Source organism: Zophobas morio, unplaced genomic scaffold (assembly GCF_036711695.1).
Source record: "Zophobas morio isolate AGI-343-1 ecotype UQ-CSIRO unplaced genomic scaffold, CSIRO_AGI_Zmor_V1 ptg000008l, whole genome shotgun sequence".
NCBI lineage: Eukaryota > Metazoa > Arthropoda > Insecta > Coleoptera > Tenebrionidae > Zophobas > Zophobas morio.
The window spans coordinates 11,338,416-11,359,628 of record NW_026972113.1 but is presented as its reverse complement, the minus strand read 5'-3'; the positions used below and the strand labels follow the sequence as shown (position 1 = coordinate 11,359,628).

Sequence of the window (21,213 nt, the reverse complement as noted above, 5' to 3'; positions counted from 1 at the left end):
GAAAATGGTTTCAAATGCGTTTTCTCAAAACTAACTATATTTTTTTTAGAAAATTTATTAGTCTAGAGACGGACAGATATACCACGTGTTTCTTTTATTTGATACAACCTCCGAAATTTTCTTATTTAAAAAAATAAACATATAGTTCTTTGACCAAATTTGTATCATTTTAAAAGATCATCTATGTGAATAAATGACATGAGTGTCAATTTTTCAAGCTACTAGATTGTCATCAATTAATATGAATTTTTCGTGTATTGTATTTAATAACTTTTTAAGTATTGATTTTAGAAATATTGGTTGCCTGTGATTTTTAGAAAAAATCAGTCTTTCCATTTATGAAAAAATATACCTAGGGTTCCATAAAAAAAAATTAAGTTGATATCATTTCCGGTTCTACCGGAAGTGATAATGTAAATGTGAGGTTGCCCTCACAAAGATCTTTTAAAATGATACATTTGCTCAAAGAACTACAGGTTTATGTTTAAGAATAAAAAAGTTACAGGGGTTGTATCAAATAAAAGAAACACCCTGTATACTAAGACAAAACATATCCATTCATATATGTCTTAAAAAACGGGTAACATATGCCGCATAAACTAGAAAATAAGACATTTTCTTTCACATTTTATATTGGGATTTTTCGGCTTGTCGATTTCTCGATTTTTCAACTTTAAAAGTCTCAATTTTTCAATATTTCAATTTTGGGCTTTTCCGATTCCTCCATTCTTTAAATTTTCTATTTCTCGATTTTTTTATTTTTCGATTTCTCAATCTTTCGATGTTTCAATGATACGACTTCTCAATTTACGGTTTTTAAATATTTCGATTTTTCAATTTTTCAAATTTTCACGTTTCTAAATTTTCAGTTTACCGATTTCTAAAGTATTTTTTTTATTTGTCCATTTCTGGATTTCCTAAAGTCTCGATTTTTCACATCTTCAATTCTTCAATTTTTCGATTTTTTAAGATTATGATTTTTCAATTATGCTTTTTTAGATTTTCGATTTCTCAATTTTCCAATTTTTTAATTTCTCAATTTTTTGAATATTTCTTTCAGTTATGAAATTTTTCAATATTTCAATTTTTCGACTTTTCGATTTTTGAATTGATGGATTTTTTTTTGATTTCTCGCTTTTTTCCTTTTTGGATTTTCAATTTATTGTAAACTTTAGATTTTTCAATTCTGGGACTGTTTAATGCTTCGATTTCTCAATTTTTAAACTTTTCGATGTTTTAATATTTCATTTTTTAAAATTCTAGGTTTTTCGATATCTCGAGTTTTCAGTTCTTCTATATTTCAATTTTTCATTTTTCGATTTTTTGAATTTTAATTTTTGATTTTCCAGTTTTTCTTTTTTAAAATTTTTCGATTACTTATTCAATTTTTTAATTTCTCAATTTATCGAATTCAGATGTTTCGTTGTTTTGATTGTTCAATTTCTCAATTTTTCCTTTTCGGCTTCCGACTCCTCAATTTCTCGATCCTCCGATTTTTCGATTTCTCGAAGTCTCAGTTTTTGAATTTTTCGATGTTTCGATTTTTGGATTTCTCGGTTTTTCGATTTTTTTCTTTTGAGCTTTTCAATTTCTGGATTTTCCAATTTTTCAAATTGAATTGAATCTCTCGATTCTTCAATTTTGCGATATTTTAATTATTCATTGTTTTAAATTTTAGTTTTTTCGATTTCTCGATTTTTTGACTTTTCAGTTCTTCAGTATTTAAATTTTTGAATTTTTCAAATTTTTGCGTTAAATTTTCAGTTTTCTGATTTCTCAATTAATCTATTTTTGATTTTCCCACTTCTCAAAGTTTCGATTTTTCAGTTCTTCAATTCTTCGATTTTTCGACTTCGCTTTATTGGTTTGTCGATTTCTCAATTTTTGGATATTTCTTTCAGTTTTGATATTTTTCAATACTTCGATTCTTTCATTTTTCGACTTCTAGATTTTTCAATTTTTTATTTTTGGATTTTCAGTTTTTTGTTTTTTATTTCAATTTCTCAATTTTTCAACTTTTTCATATTTTAATTTTTAAATTTCTAGATTTTTCAGTTTCTCGAGTTTCCAGTTCTATATTTTAATTTTTTAAATTTACGAATGTTTAAATTTTTTGAGATCTCAATTCATTGAGATTCTGATGTTTCGATGTTTTAATTATTCAATCTCGCTTTATCAATTTTTCCATATTTAAGTTTTCGATTTTGGCCTACTTCGGTTTCTCAATTTTTTGATTTTTCGACTTCTCGATTTTTCGACTCCTCGATTTTTTTTGTCTTTTGATTTTTCGATTTCTCGATGTCTCAATTTTTTAATTTTACAATGTTTCGATTTTTCGATTTGTTGGTTTTTCGATTTTTTGCTTTTCGGTTTCTCGATTTTTCGATGTTTCGATTTTTGATTTATCCGATTTTTCAATTGTCCAATTTTTAAATTCTCGACTTCTCGATTCGTTGATTTTTCAGTTTTTCGATTATTAAATTTTAGATTTTTATTTTTATTTTTGATTTTTTCATGTTTGGATTTCTCCATTTTTCAGTTTTAGGATATTTTAACTTTTCAGTGTTTTAAATTTTAGATTTTTCGATTTTTTAGTTCTTCAATATTTTTTTATTTTTCAAATTTTGACGTTTCTGAATTTTTAGTTTTCGGATTTCTCAATTAATCTATTTTTTTATATTCCTATTTCTCCACTTCCTAAAGTTTCGATTTTTCAGTTCTTCAGTTCTTCAATTTTTCGATTATTCAGGTTTTTGATTTTTCAATTTTTCGATTTTTTAAGTTTGCGATTTTTAGACCCTGTTTTTTTGACTTTTTTGTTTCTCAATTTTTTAATTTCCTAATTTTTTGATATTTCGTTCAATTTTGTGATTTTTCAGTTTTTCGATTTCTCAATTTTAACTCTTCGATTTTTGAAATTATTAATTTTTTTCGATTTTTTGAGTTTTTTTTTTCGGAATTTTTAAATTTTCGATTGTCCAATTTTTTTTTATTTTTCGATTTCCCAATTTTTCGATGTTTCGATTTTTGAATTAACCGATTGTTCAATTTCTCGATTTTTAAATTTTAGATTTTCCAATTTTTTTTTTGATTTTTTTATGTTTCCATTTTTCGATTTTACAATTTTCCCATATTTGAATTTTTCAGTGTTTTAAATTTTCAATTTCGAGGATTTACTGTGTCACAGTAGTCATCAGTCATTACTCATAAAGAACGATTATTGCTGTGCGTTAAAATGCCTACATACTGATAAGCACGTACATACAAGACACATTTAAGGCTGTTTTAAGTCTGCTAGATATAATTTTTGCAATTTTAAATTTATTTCTTGATGTCTAAATCGTATATATTTAAATGGTGATGAATATTTTGTGATACAATCTTAGGATAAAATGCATTTTAGTTTCAAAGATAATATGTATTTAATGATTTGACAACTGTTAATAAAAAAATACGTAAGAAGATGTTCATATTGAATTAATTTGGTGTTCATAGTTTGATGATAACCCATAGTTATTCTGGAAGCAAATTAGATGACTTGTTACTTATTAATTAAAGTAGTGGTCGTTTAATTTCGTACCTTTAAAGTGGACGAAGGGACGCATATTTGTTAACCATGCAGTTCATGGATAATAGGTATACCGCCATAATATTAAATTTGTTTTACCTTAACCTTAAATGCTGACTATGAGATTTTTACACATTTTTTTCGTCGCCCTCTATCGAGTGGTAGATTTATTAAATGTATTGTTGGTGTGATTTGTGTTACCTATGCGCGTGATTGGTGTCCAAGCTTTTCGCCGGCGTTTGACGGCCGACTGTTGGTGCGCCATCTCTTGTTCGCTCCAAACAATAGCATGGGTCTATCTATATGTATTTAATCAATGTAGGTTGCGAAAGTGGCGCAGTCAGTAGGATTCATTTTTGTTTTTTTTTTTTTTAGTTGCAAATAACTCGCATGGGGGTGCAGTACCCCTCGAACATGGAACCTCCGTCGCTCATCCTCCCCTTCATCTACGACATTAACACGAATTTAACCCAATTGGCGGAGAAGCGGGAGACGGGGTCGGTTCCAGGCATGGCCGCCGCCAGTCAGCTCCTCAAGCACTTCACGCAGTTCCAGTCGAACATCACCGAGTGTTCGATTTTCCCGGCGCTGCGCGATTTGCTGCTCAACCTCGTGCTGCCGTCGGAGCCGCAGCAGCCGAGTCCGGCGCCGGGGGCGGTGCAGCAGATCCAGTCCCCGGCCATGCAAGGCGGGCAACCAGGGTACCCGGTTTCCATGCCCATGGGCATGATGGGACCGCAATGAATGTAAATTGTAAATAAAGGATCCATGTGTAAAGAAAGTTTATTTGGCTCCTTAACACTAACAAGGTTACAGTGTGCTGTGCTACTATGAAAATTTGGTCGGTCGAAAGGCACGCGCACGTAATACTGAGTTCGTTGCTTAGAATATGTACACACTTAGACAACAATGATCGTAACGACTAGATTATTAGATTAAATGCACTTTTTGGTGGGGGCTCATTTGATGTAGCCGTTGAGGGCTTTGGAGAGGCAGAAGGCTAAGAAGATGCCGATGAGCTCGAGCAGGCCGAGGCCGACGCCGATGCCTATGACGATGTCGATGTGGGTCATGAGCCAGTGAATAACGGCGTTGAAGCAACCCTGAAACGGTGGTTCGATAATAAGTCATACCGAAACTACTACAATAGGTACTCACTTTTTTGTAGTAGGAGTTGACTTCGCTCGGCTTGGTGACGCACTCAGGCGACTTGGGTTGAAACTTCAAAGGGTCCCCTTCCAAGACGCAACAGGATTCGGGGATGACCTTGCCGCTATCTTTCCACTTGGTACTACTTTCGTAGTCGGTGTAGTTGTTGACTCCGCAGCACTTGAGCGACGCTTGCAAATGGTCCCACATTAAAGTCACTGCGTCTTTGTTCTCAGGGGTGGAGTAGTACTTCTCGATCGTGGACTTGAGTACCTTCCGCGTCTCCTCTTCCGCTTTCGGTTTGTAGGCGACAGTCAAGCACCCGACGGTGATCTCCACGACTATGATGATCAACAGACAAATCCCGTACTACAAAGAAAACGTACCATTAGTACTAATTCCGCTGACGGAAAAGTACCGACCGATTAATTGGTCGTGAACGCGTTTTACGACTACGAGCACCCACGGCAGCTAAATTGCTCACAATTTAGGGTGCAGGGTTTATTAATGTTATTAATGCAAACATCCTAACGATTATCGTTATCGCTTATCACGACTTTTAAATTTTATTATTCAGCCTTGATGCTTAACTTCCTATTAATATGCGTCTTGAATGGCGTAATGAGACTAACGAGGTATTTACCCTGTGGAGCACATGAATAATCAATCCGTTACCTTGCACCACTTCTTTTTAACCTTGTTGCGAGATGTATACGGTATTTATGTTTGTTTTTTTCCTTTCCGAGGTGTAATTTCGTTGTATGGCCGAGTCGAGCATGCCGGAATCGTAAGTGATCGTTAATATGGCGGATAATTGCGTGAAATCACAGGTGATGACGAAGTGTAATGAGGAGGTATGTGGATGGTGTGGTTTTTGTTTTAATATAGGAGGATGACGACGCATTTAAAATTACTGAACGGGATTTGGTATCAAGGTGGCACGTGATACTCGTAAACAAACACAATTCGCAATAAAATTTGTTTTAAGTTGGTTGTTTCTGTAAATCTTATCTCGCCTAACAATCTCTTATTTAATTGACAACGGAAATTTGTCAGTTTTACATTGACGGTGACAATTTTCGCGGATTAAACAGAAGAACGACAAATATTAAATGAAGTTTCGAAGTCTGTTCGAATAATCATTTAATAAATTTTTGACTATATTGAATGTCAATGTCAAACAACAAACGTTCAAGGTAATTGAACGAAATAAAATAACTTTACTCTTAGTTTTGACAAAGCTTGTTCAAAATTTTAGACTATTGACAATCTTTTTGTAAAATTCTGACACAAACTATGTATAAATTGACAACATAAGATGTATCTGGTGTTTTACGGTAGTGACACCTTTATGAGTTTGTTATAAATCATAGTTAATATTCATTGAAGAATATTTTCACTATTTTTACACTGATTAATGTCGTGTAGGTTACATTTGACAACGACGTCAATTTTACATTGACATTCAATAGTTTTGAGGATGAAAACATAACAACGGAAAACATTAAATAAAGTTTCGAAGTCTGTTCGGATAATTATTCAATTAAGTTTTGACTAAATTCAACGTTCAGTGTCAAATATCTTGAGACTAGTCAATGTAAAACGACAAACATCTACGCTAATTGAACGGAATGAAATAACATCGCTGCTACTTTTTACAAAACTTGTTCTAAATTTTGGAATTTTGACAATTTTTGGTAAAATTCTGACACAAACTATGTATAAATTGACAACATAAGATGTATATGGGCTTTTACAAAAGTGTCACTGTTTTGAGTTTGTTATAAATAGTCAATTTTCATTTAAGACTATTTTCACTTTTTTACAGTGATGTTGTCGTGGGGTTAAATTTGACAACGGAAATTTTACATGCCGTAAATTTTACATTGACAATGAATAGTTTTGTGGATGAAAACAACAACGACAAATATTAAATGAAGTTTCGAAGGCTGTTCGGATCATTCAATTAAGTTTAGTCTATATTCAACGTTCAGTGTCAAATGTCTTGACACTAGTCAATGTAAAACGACAAACATCTACGATATTGGACAAAATAAAATAAGACTCTTAAATTTTAGAATTTTGACAATCTTTTGTCACATTCTGACACAAACTACGTATAAATTGACAATGTAAGATGGGGCTTTACGGAAGTGTCAAAAATTGTTATAAATAGTTGGTGAAGACTATTTTCACTTTTTTACACTGATTAGTGTCGTGTAGGTAACTTTTGACATCGAAAATCTGACACGACTATGTTAATTTTAAATTGACAATGAAGTTTTGGAAACGAAAAATATTAAATGAAGTTTCGAAGTCTGTTCGAATAATCATTCAATGTCTTGACACTAGTCAATGTAAAACGACAAACATATACGATATTGAACAAAATAAAGTAACATCGCCTCTAGTTTTTACAAAACTCCTAAATTTTAGGATTTTGACAATCTTTTTGTCACATTCTGACACAAACTATGTATAAATTGACAAGATAAAGTCTATATGAGGTTTTACAAAAGTCTCAATGTTAAGAGTTTTTTTATTGACTATTTTAACTTTTTTGCACTAATCGGTGTCGTCTGGGCTACAATTGACACCGGAAATTTGACACCACGATGTCAATTTTACATTGACAATGAACAATCTTGGGGATGAAAACACTAGAGCGAAAAATACTCAATGGAATTTCGAAGTCTGTTCAAATAAACATTTAATAATTTTTTGACTATATTGAACGTCAAATTTCTTGACACTAGTCAATGTAAAACGACAAATATCCAAAGTAATTGAACGAAACAAAATAACATTGCCTTCAGTTTTCACAAAGCTTGTTCTAAATTTTGGAATTTTGACAATTTTTTGTAAAATTCTGACAAACTATGTATAAATTGACAACATAAGATGTATATGAGGTTTACGGAAGTGCCACTGTTTTGAGTTTGTTATAAATAGTTAATTTTTACTTAAGACTATTTTCACGTTTTTACAATGTTGTCGTGGGGTCAAATTTGACAACGGAAATTTTACACAACGTTAATTTTACATTGACAATGAACAGTTTTGTGGATGAAAACAACAACGAAAAATATTAAATGGAATTTCGAAGTCTGTTCAATTTAAGTTTAGTCTATTTTCAACGTTCAGTGTCAAATGTCTTGACACTAGTCAATGTAAAACAAACATCTACGATATTGAACGAAATGAAATAACATCGCCTCTAGTTTTTACAAAACTCCTAAATTTTAGAATTTTGACAATCTTTTTGTCACATTCTGACACAAACTATGTATAAATTGACAAGATAAAGTCTATATGAGGTTTTACGGAAGTCTCACTGTTAAGAGATTTTCATTGACTATTTTAACTTTTTTGCATTGATCGGTGTCGTGTGGGCTACAATTGACACCGGAAATCTGACACCACGATGTCAATTTTACATTGACAATGAACAATCTTGGAGATGAAAACACTAGAGCGAAAGATACTCAATGAAATTTCGAAGTCTGTTCAAATAATCATATAATAATTTTTTGACTATATTGAACGTCAAACGTCTTGACACCAGTCAATGTAAAACGACAAACGTCCAAAGTAATTGAACGAAACAACATAACATTGCCTTCAGTTTTCACAAAGCTTGTTCTAAATTTTGGAATTTTGACAATTTTTTGTAAAATTCTGACGCAAAGTATGTATAAATTGACAACATAAGATGTATATGGGGTTTATGGAAGTGTCACTGTTTTGAGTTTGTTATAAATAGTTAATTTTCACTTAAGACTATTTTCACTTTTTTACAATGTTGTCGTGGGGTCAAATTTGACAACGGAAATTTTACACGACGTCAATTTTACATTGACAATGTATAGTTTTGTGGATGAAAACAACAATGAAAAATATTAAATGAAGTTTCGAAGTCTGTTCAATTTAAGTTTAGTCTATTTTCAACGTTCAGTGTCAAATGTCTTGACACTAGTCAATGTAAAACGACAAACATCTACGACATTGATCAAAATAAAATAACATCGCCTCTAGTTTTTACAAAACTCCTAAATTTTAGAATTTTGACAATCTTTTTGTCACATTCTGACACAAACTATGTATAAATTGACAAGATAAAGTCTATATGAGGTTTTACGGAAGTCTCACTGTTAAGAGTTTTTTCACTGGCTTTTTTAACTTTTTTGCACTGATCGGTGTCGTGTGGGTCACAATTGACACCGGAAATCTGACACCACGATGTCAATTTTACATTGACAAGACGAAGTTTCGAAGTTTGTTCAAATAATCATTTAATTCATTTTTGATTATATTGAACGTCCAGTGTCAAATGTCTTGACACCAGTCACTGTAAAATGACAAAACATCCACGGTATTGAACAGAATAAAATAACACTTGTTTTCACAAAGCTTGTTCTAAATTTTAAAATTTTGACAATCTTTTTGTAAAATTTTGACATAAACTATGTATAAGTTGACAACATAAAATCTATATGGAATTTTAAAGGTTTGTGATAAATTTGAAGACTATTTTCACTTTTTTGCATTGATTGGATGTCGCGTGTATTACATTTGATAGCGAAAATCTGACACCACAATGTAAATTTTACATTGACAACGAATAGTCTTGGGGATGAAAACACAACAACGAAAAATATTTAATGAAGTTTCGAAGTTTGTTCAAATAATCATTTAATTCATTTTTGATTATATTGAACGTCCAGTGTCAAATGTCTTGACACCAATCATTGTCAAATAACGAAACATCCAGGGTAATGAACGGAATAAAATAACTAGTTTTCACAAAGCTTGTTCTAAATTTTAAAATTTTGACAATCTTTTTGTAAAATTCTGACACAAATTATGTATAAAGTGACAACATAAAAACTAAATGTGCTTTTAAATGTTTGTTATAAATAGTTAATTTTCATTGAAAACTATTTTCACTTTTTTACACCGATTGGGTGTTGTGTGGGTTAAATTTGACACCATAAATCTGAGACCACGATGTCAATTTTACATTGACAATGAATAGTCTTGGGGATGAAAACACAACAACGAAAAATATTAAATGAAGTTTCGAAGTCTGTTCGGATAATCATTCCATCAAGTTTTAACGATATTCAACGTGTGCTGTCAAATGTCTTGACAGTAGTCAATGTAAAATGCCAAACATCTACAGCAATTAGAATTTTGACAATCTGGTTGTAAAATTTTGACAAAAACTAGGTATAAACTAACAACATAAAGTCTATATGATGTTTTATGGAAGTGTCACTGTTGTGAGTTTTTTCATTGAAGACTATTTTTACTGGGTGTCGCGTGGCTTACATTTGACAGCGAAAATCTGACACCACGATGTCAATTTTACATTGACAACGAATAGTCTTGGGGATGAAAACACAACAACGAAAAATTTTTCAATGAAGTTGCGAAATTTGTCCAAATAGTTATTTAATTCATTTTTGATTATATTGAACGTCCAGTGTTAAATGTCTTGACACCAATCACTATAAAATAACGTAACATCCAGGGTATTGAACGGAATAAAATAACAACTAGTTTTCACAAAGCTTGTTCTAAATTTTAAAGTTTTGACAAACTCTTTGTAAAATTCTGACACTAACTATGTATAAATTGACAACATAAAATGTATATGGGATTTTATAGGTTTGTTATAAATTTGAAGACTTTTCTTCACTTTTTTGTACTAATTGGGTGTCGTGTGGATTACATTTGACAACGAAAATCTGACACCACCGTGTCTATTTTACATTGACAATGAATAGTCTTAGGGATGAAAACAACAACGAAAAATATTCAATGAAGTTTCGAAGTTTGTTCAAATAATCATTTAATTCATTTTTGATTATACTGAACGTCAAGTGTCAAATGCCTTGACACCAATCACTGTAAAATAACGAAACATCCAGGCTATTGAACGGAATAAAATAACGACTAATTTTCACAAAGCTTGTTCTAAATTTTAAAGTTTTGACACTTTTTGTAAAATTCTGACACAAACTATGTACCTATAAATTGACAACGTAAAATCTATATGGAATTTTATAAGTTTGTTATAAATTTGAAGACTATTTTCACTTTTTTGCACTGTTGGGTGTCGCGTAGATTACATTTGACACCGAAAATCTGACACCACGATGTCAATTTTACATTGACAACGAATAGTCTTGGGGATGAAAACACAAGAACGAAAAATATTCAATGAAGTCTCAAAGTTTGTTCAAATAATCATTCAATTCATTTTTGATTATATTGAAAGTCCAGTGTCAAATGTCTTGACACCAGTCACTGTAAAATGACAAAACATCCACGGTATTGAACGGAATAAAATAACAACTAGTTTTCACAAAGCTTGTTTAAATTTTAAAATTTTGACAAACTTTTTGTAAAATTTTGACATAAACTATGTATAAATTGACTACATAAAATCTCTAGGGGATTTTATAGGTTTGTTATAAATTTGAAGATTATTTTCACTTCTTTGCACTGATTCGGTGTCGCGTGGATTACATTTGACAGCGAAAATCTGACACCACGATGTCAATTTTACATTGACAACGAATAGTCTTGGGGATGAAAACACAACAACAAAATATATTCAATGAAGCTTTTAAGTTTGTTCAAGTAATGATTTAATTCATTTTTGATTAAATTGAGCGTCCAGTGTCAAATGTCGTGACACCAGTCACTGTAAAATGACAAAACATCCACGGTATTGAACAGAATAAAATAACACTGGTTTTCACAAAGCTATGTATAAATTAACAACATAAAATCTAAATAGGATTTTATAGGTGTGTTATAAATTTGAAGGCTATTTTCTTTTTTTTTACATTGATTAGTTTCATGTGGATTACATTTGACACAGGAAACCTGACACCACCATGTCTATTTAACATTGACAATGAATAGTGTTCCGGATGAAAACACAATAGTTTCGAAGTCTGTTCAAATAATCATTCAATTCATTTTTGATTATATTGAAAGTCCAGTGTCAAATGTCTTGACACCAGTCACTGTAAAATGACAAAACATCCACGGTATTGAACGGAATAAAATAACTAAAACACACAACTTGTTCTAAATTTTAAAATTCTAACAATCTTCGTAAAATTCTGACACAAACTATTGACAACAAAATCTACATGGATTTTTATTAGTTTGTTTTAAACAGTTAATTTTCATTGAAGACTATCTTTCCTTTTTTTACACTGATTGGATAAGCTTGACACATTCAGTGTCATGACACCAATCAACGTAATTAATTAAAGCCCACCCGTCAAAAATAAAACAATGCCATTTTCAGTCACCTATCACATCTGATAGTCACACTCGACCTCCTAAACAGACCAAACTTCCACTCGCACCACTCTAAAAATCAGATAATTGTCTTTAACGGACCGACCCGTACTCATTACCATATCCAGTTACTCGGCCACAAAAACCCGAACTTACCGTTGTCAAAAGGCACTGCGACTCCCTCAGCGCTCCGCAGTATCCCAGGAAGCTGACGACGAACATGAAAGCTCCCACACCTATCAAAATGTACGACCCCTGCTCAATCACGGCGGGCTGCGTAAATTGCTACAAAAAAAACACACATTAAAAAAACGTCGCGACATTAATTAAGCCAAATTTAATTCTGAACGCCCGAGGTCAATTGCCACCAATATCAATTGACCTTTGGTGGAATTTCGCATGTGTGTGGAATGACAAGTGTGATTGTATGTCTGGTCGGGGAGAAGAGGGACTCGCCACGACAGGTTGGAGTTGCGACGAGTCCCCTCTGTTTTTCTCCGAATCGATATCCGCGTTTTTAACGATATCTTCGATTCTGTAAAGCGGTCAATTTGTAAAATATTCATCGACACTGTCAACGACCGATATTCAATACTCAAGTATGATTTTTTTTGATTTGGTTGTTTTCAACTGAAGCACAATTTAAGATGACATCACTTTCGGCGGAACAATGTTGACGCGACCCATATTCGTGTATTTGTACATACGCATTTACTCCATTTCTCGCTTCATTAATCATTTATTTACAGTTAAGTGGAAACAATGTGTAATTTAGCTTAACTGCATTCAAGATGGATTTTATTAAAGAACCGTTCTGTGTACTACATTACAAAAATCGACCTACATGGATTATGCTGTGCTGCAGTGTTACGTAACTTGCGTGTTGCATTTAATGCACGCAAGGAGCGTCAATCGAATTTGAAAAAATCGCAGACAAAGCGACTAATTTGAATTAATTTCGTGCTTCATTGAGTCGAGACTGGGAGTGGAAGACGAATCTCAATTCTTCGAGAAAAAGTACGAAATTAAATCGCAAGGGTGCTTTATCGGTTCTAATTTTATTCAGAACGGGAAATGCACGGGTTAATGAACCCTCGCCCCATTTCCACGTGTCGGGGAGGGTGGAAATGCACGTGAAAACTATTATTTAAATTAGTGTTAAGTTCACTTTTACCTGAAAGCGATTTATATTAAAATAATCACAACTCGTAACGCGGACAAAGCAAAAAAGAAATCCCTCTCGATCTCGGCTTAATTATTTTTGTTAAGTGCGCCATGAAAAGTGAAAGCCCATTCCAGCTACCGCAAAAAATTACAATACGTACCTGCACGTTGTCGTTCGGCACGATTTTGCTCAAGCCTATGAAGGAGTTCTTGTCCACGGCTAGCCATATTCCAACGGCTAGAACGGCTGATCCGGCCAGCTGGAAACGGAGAAATTGTTATACAGGGCGATTCGGAAACGACTCGAATCGATTAATATAGAGTGAAAGTAATCAAGTGGTTCCGATCAGTCCATTTATGACCGAGAAATTGATTTCTAGCGGCTGCATTAGATGCTACTAGCTATTACAGGACGTTGGACTTTCGTGATAAATTATTTACTGATGCATGTTTGCATCTGCCCACGATATCTTGAGCAAATACAATGATGAGTTGTTTGGTTTTCGTTTGTTATGCAAGTGCTTTCTAGTGGTTTTTATTTGGTTAAGGCGGCTCGAAGTAATTGGTTTCAATATTTTAGTGGGGTGGATTCCGATTTCCAGGGGGTGGAGAAAAAAATTTCTATGATAAAAATAGCCTGTTATTTCAAAGTGCGCCCCGATACCATCACCAATTAATATCCACTAATGCAGCAGCTATTGACTCCCCTAATACCCCAGTTAAAATTCCACAGCACGACCCTGAACCTCATCAAAAAAATTCCCGCACGAACCATTCAAACTACTAATAAATTACCCACATTAACACTACCAAGGTTGCATTACCAAATTACTTTTATTTTCAAGAATTTAATATCGATTGTAATGATTCTTGCAACAACTAAACAAAATACCGCTTTCCCCTAATTAAATTAAATATCGATTAAGCGAAAATTACTCACGAAAATGACGAAATTGAAGAAGCACAGGATGTACTTGGCCAAACAGGAACCACAGTCGTAGACCATCTTGGGTTAGAAGCGTCCCATCAAAAGGATCTGAAAGCATGACAGATTAACTGACACTGTTTTGACATTGTGGGGTTCCATCACGTACTCGATCAGATTTCACCCATCGAAGGTGTTTTCGTGCACTGAATATGGAAAAGTCGGAGTAAAATACCACTTTCCAGTGGTTCGTGCATGAAAAAAAATTTGTTAAAATTTACATTTACGCGCAAGTTAATAATTAATATTTGTGGAGGGTGTGGAGTAATTTGTTTATTTATTTAGTTTTTAATTATGGAAAAATTGGTGGAAAATTGCGATGAAAACACGCAAGAATTGTTTGATAAATGTGTGGTGTGAAAATTGCAACTCCAAGAGGCTAGAAAATTGTCAAGAACTCATAATTTTCGTTATCGATTCAAACGGTCTGTTAACATAATATACTCCGAAATCTCTACAGATTTTTGCAAATTCTAGAACAGTAGCAGACGAGACGAAAAAATTTACGAAGACAAGTTCTCTTCCAGAATTGGAATTTTCAGTAAAAACGCACAATTAAAGCGGCTGAAACCTCGGATTAATTCGAGAATTACTCATCTATATTTAGACGTTTAGACAACTTTTCCAGATGTAGAATTTCTAGATCTTCCATCTGAAAAGAGGAGTTATAAACCACGAATCTAGAGCACGAGCGCTTTTTTAGCTGAAGGAACTAATTAAATTGAGAATTAGATATTCATCTATATTCTACAGATAGAATATCATCTAGGGTGTTGGTAGATTCCATAGACCGCACCAAAAATCGAATTTCAAGGAAGACGATGTTTCGACTACTTTTTTAGATGTAGAATTTCGAAATCTACCATCGGAAAAAGGAGCTACAGACCACGGATCTAGAGCAAAAGATCTAAAACCAGACATTATTTGCAACAATTTAAACAATCCGTAAAGTTGAAGATGTAGATCTAGAATGTCAAATTTCGCGAAATCTACAGATTTTTTCAAATTTTGGAAGAACAGTCGTGGAGGGGATTTTGGAAACCAGAAAAGTTGCGAAGACAATTTCCATTCTAGATTTAGAAGTTTTAGTAAAGACACACAATTAAAGAAGCTAAAGAACCTGGTTAATTCGAAAATTACTCATCTATATTCTACAGATGGAATATCATCTACGGTGTTGGTAGATTCTGTAGACCGCACCAAAAAAGGAATTTCTAGGAAAACGACGTTTAAATTACTTTTCCAAATGTAGAATTTCAAGATCTTCCATGTCAAAAAGGGGTTACAGACCACGAATTTAGAGCAAGAGATCTAAAATCACGCATTATTTACAACAATTTAAACAATGCATACGATTATTATCTGTCAAGCTGAAGATGTAGATCTAGAATAGCAAAGTTTGCGAAATCTACAGATTTTTTCAAATTCTAGGAAAGTCGTAAAAGGGGAAAACGATGCAATTTGCGAAGACAAAGTTCTATTTTAGATTTAGAAGTTTCAGTGAAAACACAATTAAAGAAGCTGAAGGATCTGGTAATTCGAGATTACTCGTCTACTATATTCTATTCTAGTACTTGCCAGGATAGATTGATTTTGGCAAGTACTATACCCTCTACTTTTATTTTCTTAGAGGGTATGTCATTTGCCAAAATCAGTCTTATCTTGGTAAGTACTAGCCCCGCCCACCCGCCCTTTATTTCTTAGGGAGTATGTTATTTGCCAAAATCAGTCTATCCTGGTAAGTACTAGAATAGAATATAGTAGATGAGTAATCTCAAATTACCAGATCCTTCAGCTTCTTTAATTGTGTCTTTGTTGAAACTTCTAATTCTAGAATAGAAAGACGAAAACGGACGTAAAGGACGAGGAGGACGAAAAAAGACGAAAAAGGACGAAAAAAGACGAAAATGACGAAAAAGTATAATATGAACGAAAAGGACGAAAAAAGACGAAAAGGTCTAAAAAGGACAAAAAACGAAAAAGGATAATAAGGACGAAAAAGGACGAAAAGAACCAAAAAGGACGAAGAGGCCAAGAAAGGACGAAAAAGGATAATAAAAACGAAACAGGACGAAAAAGGATGAGAAAGACGGAAAAGGATGATAAAGACGAAACAGAACGAAAAAGGTTAATAAGGACGGAAAAGGAAAATAAAGACGAGAAGGATGCAAAGGACGAAAAAGGACGAAAAAGACGAAAACGGACGAAAAGGACGAGAAGGACGAAAAAGGACGACAAGTTCGAAAAAGGACGAACAGGACGAAAAAGGATAATAAAGACGAAAACGGACGAAAAGGACGCAAAAAGACGAAAAAGACGGAAAGGACGAAAGGGACGAAAAAGGACGAAAAAGGGCGACAAAGGACGCAAAGGACGAAATGGTCGCAAAGGACGAAATGGTCGCAAAGGACGAAAAAGGTTAATAAGTACAAAATAGGTTAATAAGGACGAAAAGGAGGAAAAAGACGAAAAAGGTTAATAAGGTTGAACAAGGACGAGAAAGGACGAAAAGGACGAAAAGGACGAAATGGGCGAAAAGGACGATAAAGGACGAAAAAGTTTAATAAGAACGAAATGGACGAAAAGGACGAAAAAGAACGAAAAAGACGAAAAAGGACGAAAAGTACGAAAGCGGATGAAAAGGACGAAAACGGATGAAAAGGACGAGAAGGACGAAAAGGACGAAAAGGACGGAAAAGGACGAAACAGGACGAAAAAACCGAACAAGGACGAAAAAGACGAAAAGGACGAAAAGGACCAAAAAGACGAAAAGGACGAAAAAGGATAATAAGGACGAAAAAGGACTGAAAGGACGAAACAGTACGAAAAAAACGAAAAGCATTAAAAAGGACGAAAAAGGACGAAAAGGACAAAAAAGATGATAAGGACGAAAAGGACGAAAAAAGACGAAAAAGGATAATAAGGACGAAAAAGAACGAAAAAGGACGATGAGGCCGAAAAAGGACGAAAAAGGATAATAAAAACGAAACAGGGCGAAAAAGGATGAAAAGGACGGAAAAGGATGATAAAGACGAAACCGGACGAAAAAGGATAATAAGGACGAGAAGGATGAAAAGGACGAAAAAGGAGAAAAGGACGGAAAAGGTTAAAACGGAGGAAATGGACGAAAATGGATGAAAACGGACGAAAAAGACGAAAAAGGACGAAAACGGACGAAAAGGACGAGAAGGACGATAAAGGACGAAAAGTTCGAAAAAGGACGAACAGGACGAAAAAGGATAATAAAGACGAAAACGGACGAAAAGGACGAAAAAGGACGACAAAGGACGAAAAGGATGAAAAAGACGAAAAAGGTTAATAAGGTTGAACAAGGACGAGAAAGGACGAAAAGGACGAAATGGGCGAAAAGGACGATAAAGGACGAAAAAGGTTAATAAGAACGAAATGGACGAAAAGGACGAAAAAGAACGAAAAAGACTAAAAAGGACGAAAACGGATGAAAAGGACGAGAAGGACGAAAAAGGACGAAAAGGACGAAAAAGGATAATAAGGACGAAAAAGGGCGAAAAAGGACGAAAAAGGACGAAAAAGACGAAAATGACGAAAATGACGAAAAAGACGAAAAGGACGAAAAAGACGAAAAGGACGAAAAGGACGGAAAGGACGAAAAAGACGAAAAGGACGAAAAAGACGAAAAGGACGAAAAAGACGAAAAGGACCAAAAAGACGAAAAGGACGAAAAAGACGAAAAGGACCAAAAAGACGAAAAGGACCAAAAAGACGAAAAGGACGAAAAAGGATAAGGACGAAAAAGGACTGAAAGGACGAAAAAGGACTGAAAGGACGAAACAGGACGAAAAAGACGAACAAGGACGAAAAGGACGAAAAAGATTAAGAAGGACGAAAAAGGACGAAAAGGACGAAAAAGGACGAAAAGGACGAAAAGGACGAAAAGGACGAAAAAGGACGAAAAGGACGGAAAAGGATGAAAAGGACGAAAAAGGACGAAAAGGACGGGAGAGGTTAATAAGGATAAAATGGACGGAAAAGGATGGAAACGGACGAAAAGGACGCAAAAGGACGAAAAGGACGAAAAAGGACGAACAGGACGAAAAAGGATAATAAAGACGAAAGAGGACGAAAAAGACGAAAAGGATTAAAAAGGACGAAAAGGACGAAAAAGGACGAAAAGGACGGAAAAGGTTAATAAGGATGAAATGGACGAAAAAGAATGAAAACGGACGAAAAAGACGAGAAAGGACGAAAAGGACGAAAACGAACGAAAAGGACGAACAGGACGAAAAAGGATAATAAAGACGAAAAAGGACGAAAAGGACGCAAAAAGACGAAAAGGACGAAAAGGACTTCAAAGAAACTGCTAAAACAACGACTGCTGAATGGAGAAATACCAAATATAAATTTAGGTCTGTTTTAAATTATTAATAATTAAACTTCTTTTAATACTAATGTTAGGTTAGATACTAATGTCAGGTCAGATTAATATCAGTTTTTGCTGTATCTGTACCTTTTGTACCTTATTTATTTAAAATTGTTTCAATAAAAGTTACTATTATTATTATTATTAAAATGGATGAAAAGGACGAGGACGAAAAAGGATAATAAGGACGAAAAAGGATAATAAGGACGAAAAAGGATGATAAGGACGAAAAAGGATAATAAGGACGATAAAGGACGAAAAGGACGAAAAGGACGAAATAGGTTAATAAGGACGAAAAAGGACGAAATGGACAAAAAAGGTTAATAAGGTTGAACAAAGTCGAGAAAGGACGAAAAGGACGATAAGGACAAATAAGGACGAAAAGGACGAAAAGGACGACAAAAGACGAAAAAGGACAAAAAGGACGAAAAGGATGGAAAGGACGAAAAGAACGAAAAAGAACGAAAAGGATGAAAATGGACGAAAAGGACGAAAAGGATAATAAAGACGAAAAAGGAGAATAAAGACGAAAAAGGAAGAAAAGGATGAAAAGGAAGAAAAAGGACGAAAAAGGGCGAACAGGACGAATAGTACGAAAAGGCGAAGACAAGTTCTATTCTAGAATTAGAAGTTTCAGTAAAGACATACAACTAAAGAGCCTGAAGGATCTGGTAATTCGAGATTACTCATCTACTATATTCTATTCTAGTACTTGCCAGGATAGACTGATTTTGGAAAATGATCTACTCTCTAAGAAAATAAAGGGAGGGTGGGCGGGGCTAGTACTTACCAGGATAGAATGACTGATTTTGGCAAATGACTTGCTCTCTAAGAAAATAAAGGCGGGTGGACGGGGCCTTGTTCTTACTAAGATAAGATTGATTTGGCAAATGACATACCCTCTGAGAAAAAAGGGGTAGAGGGTATATCATTTGGCAAAATCAGTCTTATCTTGGCAAGAATTGGCCCCGCCCACCCACCCTTTATTTTCTTCGAAAGTATGCCATTCGGCAATATCAGTTTTATCCAAGCAAGTACTAGCCTCGCTCAGCCGTTCTTTTTTTCCAAGAGGGCTAGTACTTGTTAAAATAAGACTGATTTTGCCAAATGATCTATCGTCTTTGGTGTTGGTAGATTATATAGATCGCATCTTAAAAAGAATTTCAGGGAAAACGACGTTCAGACGACTTTTCCACGAATATAGAGCAATAGATCTAAAACCACATATTATTTGTAACAATTTAAGCAACTCATATGACTATTTGTAAAGTTGAAGATGTAGATCTAGAATATCAATATTTGTGCTTTGAAAATCTAACTCAAAAACTCAATTTCCGTTGTTGATTCAATCATAATACGGTTTCAAAGTTCTAACGGTGCTTCGAAAAAGGATGTTTATTTCGAACTTTACACATCTATATCCTACAGATGGAATATTAACTACAAGATCTGTAAAAAAAATATAGATCTAGAATTCAAAAAATCTGCAAACTAAGTACTAGTCAGTTCAGACACCTTACATAAGAACTTGGTACTTGCAAAGTTGTAAATTTAGAAAATATCATGTACATACTATAAAAACTTAATTTGCAAAAACAATTTTATTTTTTACCACACTGCAAGCTTTCCATACAGCCTGCGGGCAGGAAAAAATCGAATAAAAATCCTTTATCCTAATTACAGCTCGCACACGCATATTAATATCATACCAAGGCGTTGGCTTATTTATTTTTGTAATTAACCCACAATTCACTGGAAAGTCTTACAAAAACAAACAAAACCCGCTTACACAATCAAATCGCAAAAAACCAAAGGCCACGTTCCTTTCCATAAAATTATTGGCACGATTATTCCCTTCTTCCTTCAGCGAAATGCAAATTATACCTTTTTACAAGTTCCTGAATTCGGTATTCCTCCACTTTCCACATAATTGACAAATTATATAGGAGACTCGAGCTTTAACAGCCTTGACGATCAGGTCTACGTTCACGTTGTGCACCTGCTGCATTCTGGTGGAATGTAGTTTTTTTGGGAGTTTTGGGAAACCAGATGGTCAGGAAGGGTTTTATCATTTTACCTGGACAGGAAGGTTTTTCTTGCTTGATTTTTGATGAGATTATTATTCATGATCATTACTGTTTTTAATCATGTGACTGATACGGTGACATATTCTTTTGGAATTACGTGACTCATAATAACTCATTAGAGGACTTGTTTAATTAGTGCCAGATTAGATGTTAATGCGTACAATAAAAATAACGTCAGAATTATTTCGATATTTTGTCAATCGATTTGGAATTCTAGACTTTCTCGAGCGTCTAGAACAACTATGGAAAAAAATGCGTCCCGCAGGCATTTAATTTCATTCAACTTATTGTACAAAAATATTAAAAATTCAAGTCGTAATTACCCACTCACAATTTTCTCAGTTTCTACGACCTCGCTACAGTCTCATCTCCTCACCCCCTCAATCCGCACCGAAACCTCCACAAAAACATCCGTTCACCGACACACAGTAAACAAAAACACAAATCGTGCTACGTATGAATGAACTCGGCCCCAAATGAGCTCTACCGACCTCGTCGGAATGAGAACTGCGATTTATAAATACATTAGACTGTGAAT

The 21,213-nt window shown here is 34.0% G+C and overlaps 2 protein-coding genes across 3 annotated transcripts in view; one reads left to right on the top strand and one right to left on the bottom strand.

Annotated features, from left to right (window-relative positions):
- Positions 1 to 4,349, top strand: part of LOC135125344 (mediator of RNA polymerase II transcription subunit 14) — a 30,966-nt gene extending 26,617 nt beyond the window's left edge. The window contains exon 13 of the mRNA XM_064050845.1: positions 3,944 to 4,349. Coding sequence (XP_063906915.1) covers positions 3,944 to 4,312 — 369 coding nt within the window. The 3' untranslated portion in view covers positions 4,313 to 4,349. The remainder of the gene's footprint in view (positions 1 to 3,943) is intronic.
- On the bottom strand, positions 4,334 to 21,211 carry LOC135125346 (tetraspanin-18). Of its 2 annotated transcripts, none has more exons than XM_064050848.1 (6): positions 20,999 to 21,211; positions 14,145 to 14,240; positions 13,366 to 13,464; positions 12,197 to 12,325; positions 4,727 to 5,086; positions 4,334 to 4,671 (listed from the first exon to the last, which is right to left on the bottom strand). In XM_064050848.1, the coding sequence occupies exons 2-6, from the start codon at positions 14,208 to 14,210 to the stop codon at positions 4,528 to 4,530; spliced, it is 798 nt and encodes a 265-aa protein (XP_063906918.1). In that variant the 5' UTR covers positions 14,211 to 14,240; positions 20,999 to 21,211; the 3' UTR covers positions 4,334 to 4,527. The 2 variants fall into 2 exon arrangements, with proteins under 2 accessions (XP_063906918.1, XP_063906917.1); XM_064050847.1 differs by having other exon boundaries at positions 21,007 to 21,211.
- Positions 21,212 to 21,213: the final 2 nt, after the last annotated feature.

Excerpts from the sequence above, each read along its gene's own strand:
- LOC135125346 (XM_064050848.1), bottom strand. The coding sequence starts at position 14,210 with ATGGTCTACGACTGTGGTTCCTGTTTGGCCAAGTACATCCTGTGCTTC. Across the intron at positions 5,087-12,196 it reads CGCAGTGCCTTTTGACAACG|TACGGGATTTGTCTGTTGAT; the intron begins GTAAGTTCGGGT and ends TTTTCTTTGTAG. Across the intron at positions 4,672-4,726 it reads TCAACTCCTACTACAAAAAA|GGTTGCTTCAACGCCGTTAT; the intron begins GTGAGTACCTAT and ends CCACCGTTTCAG.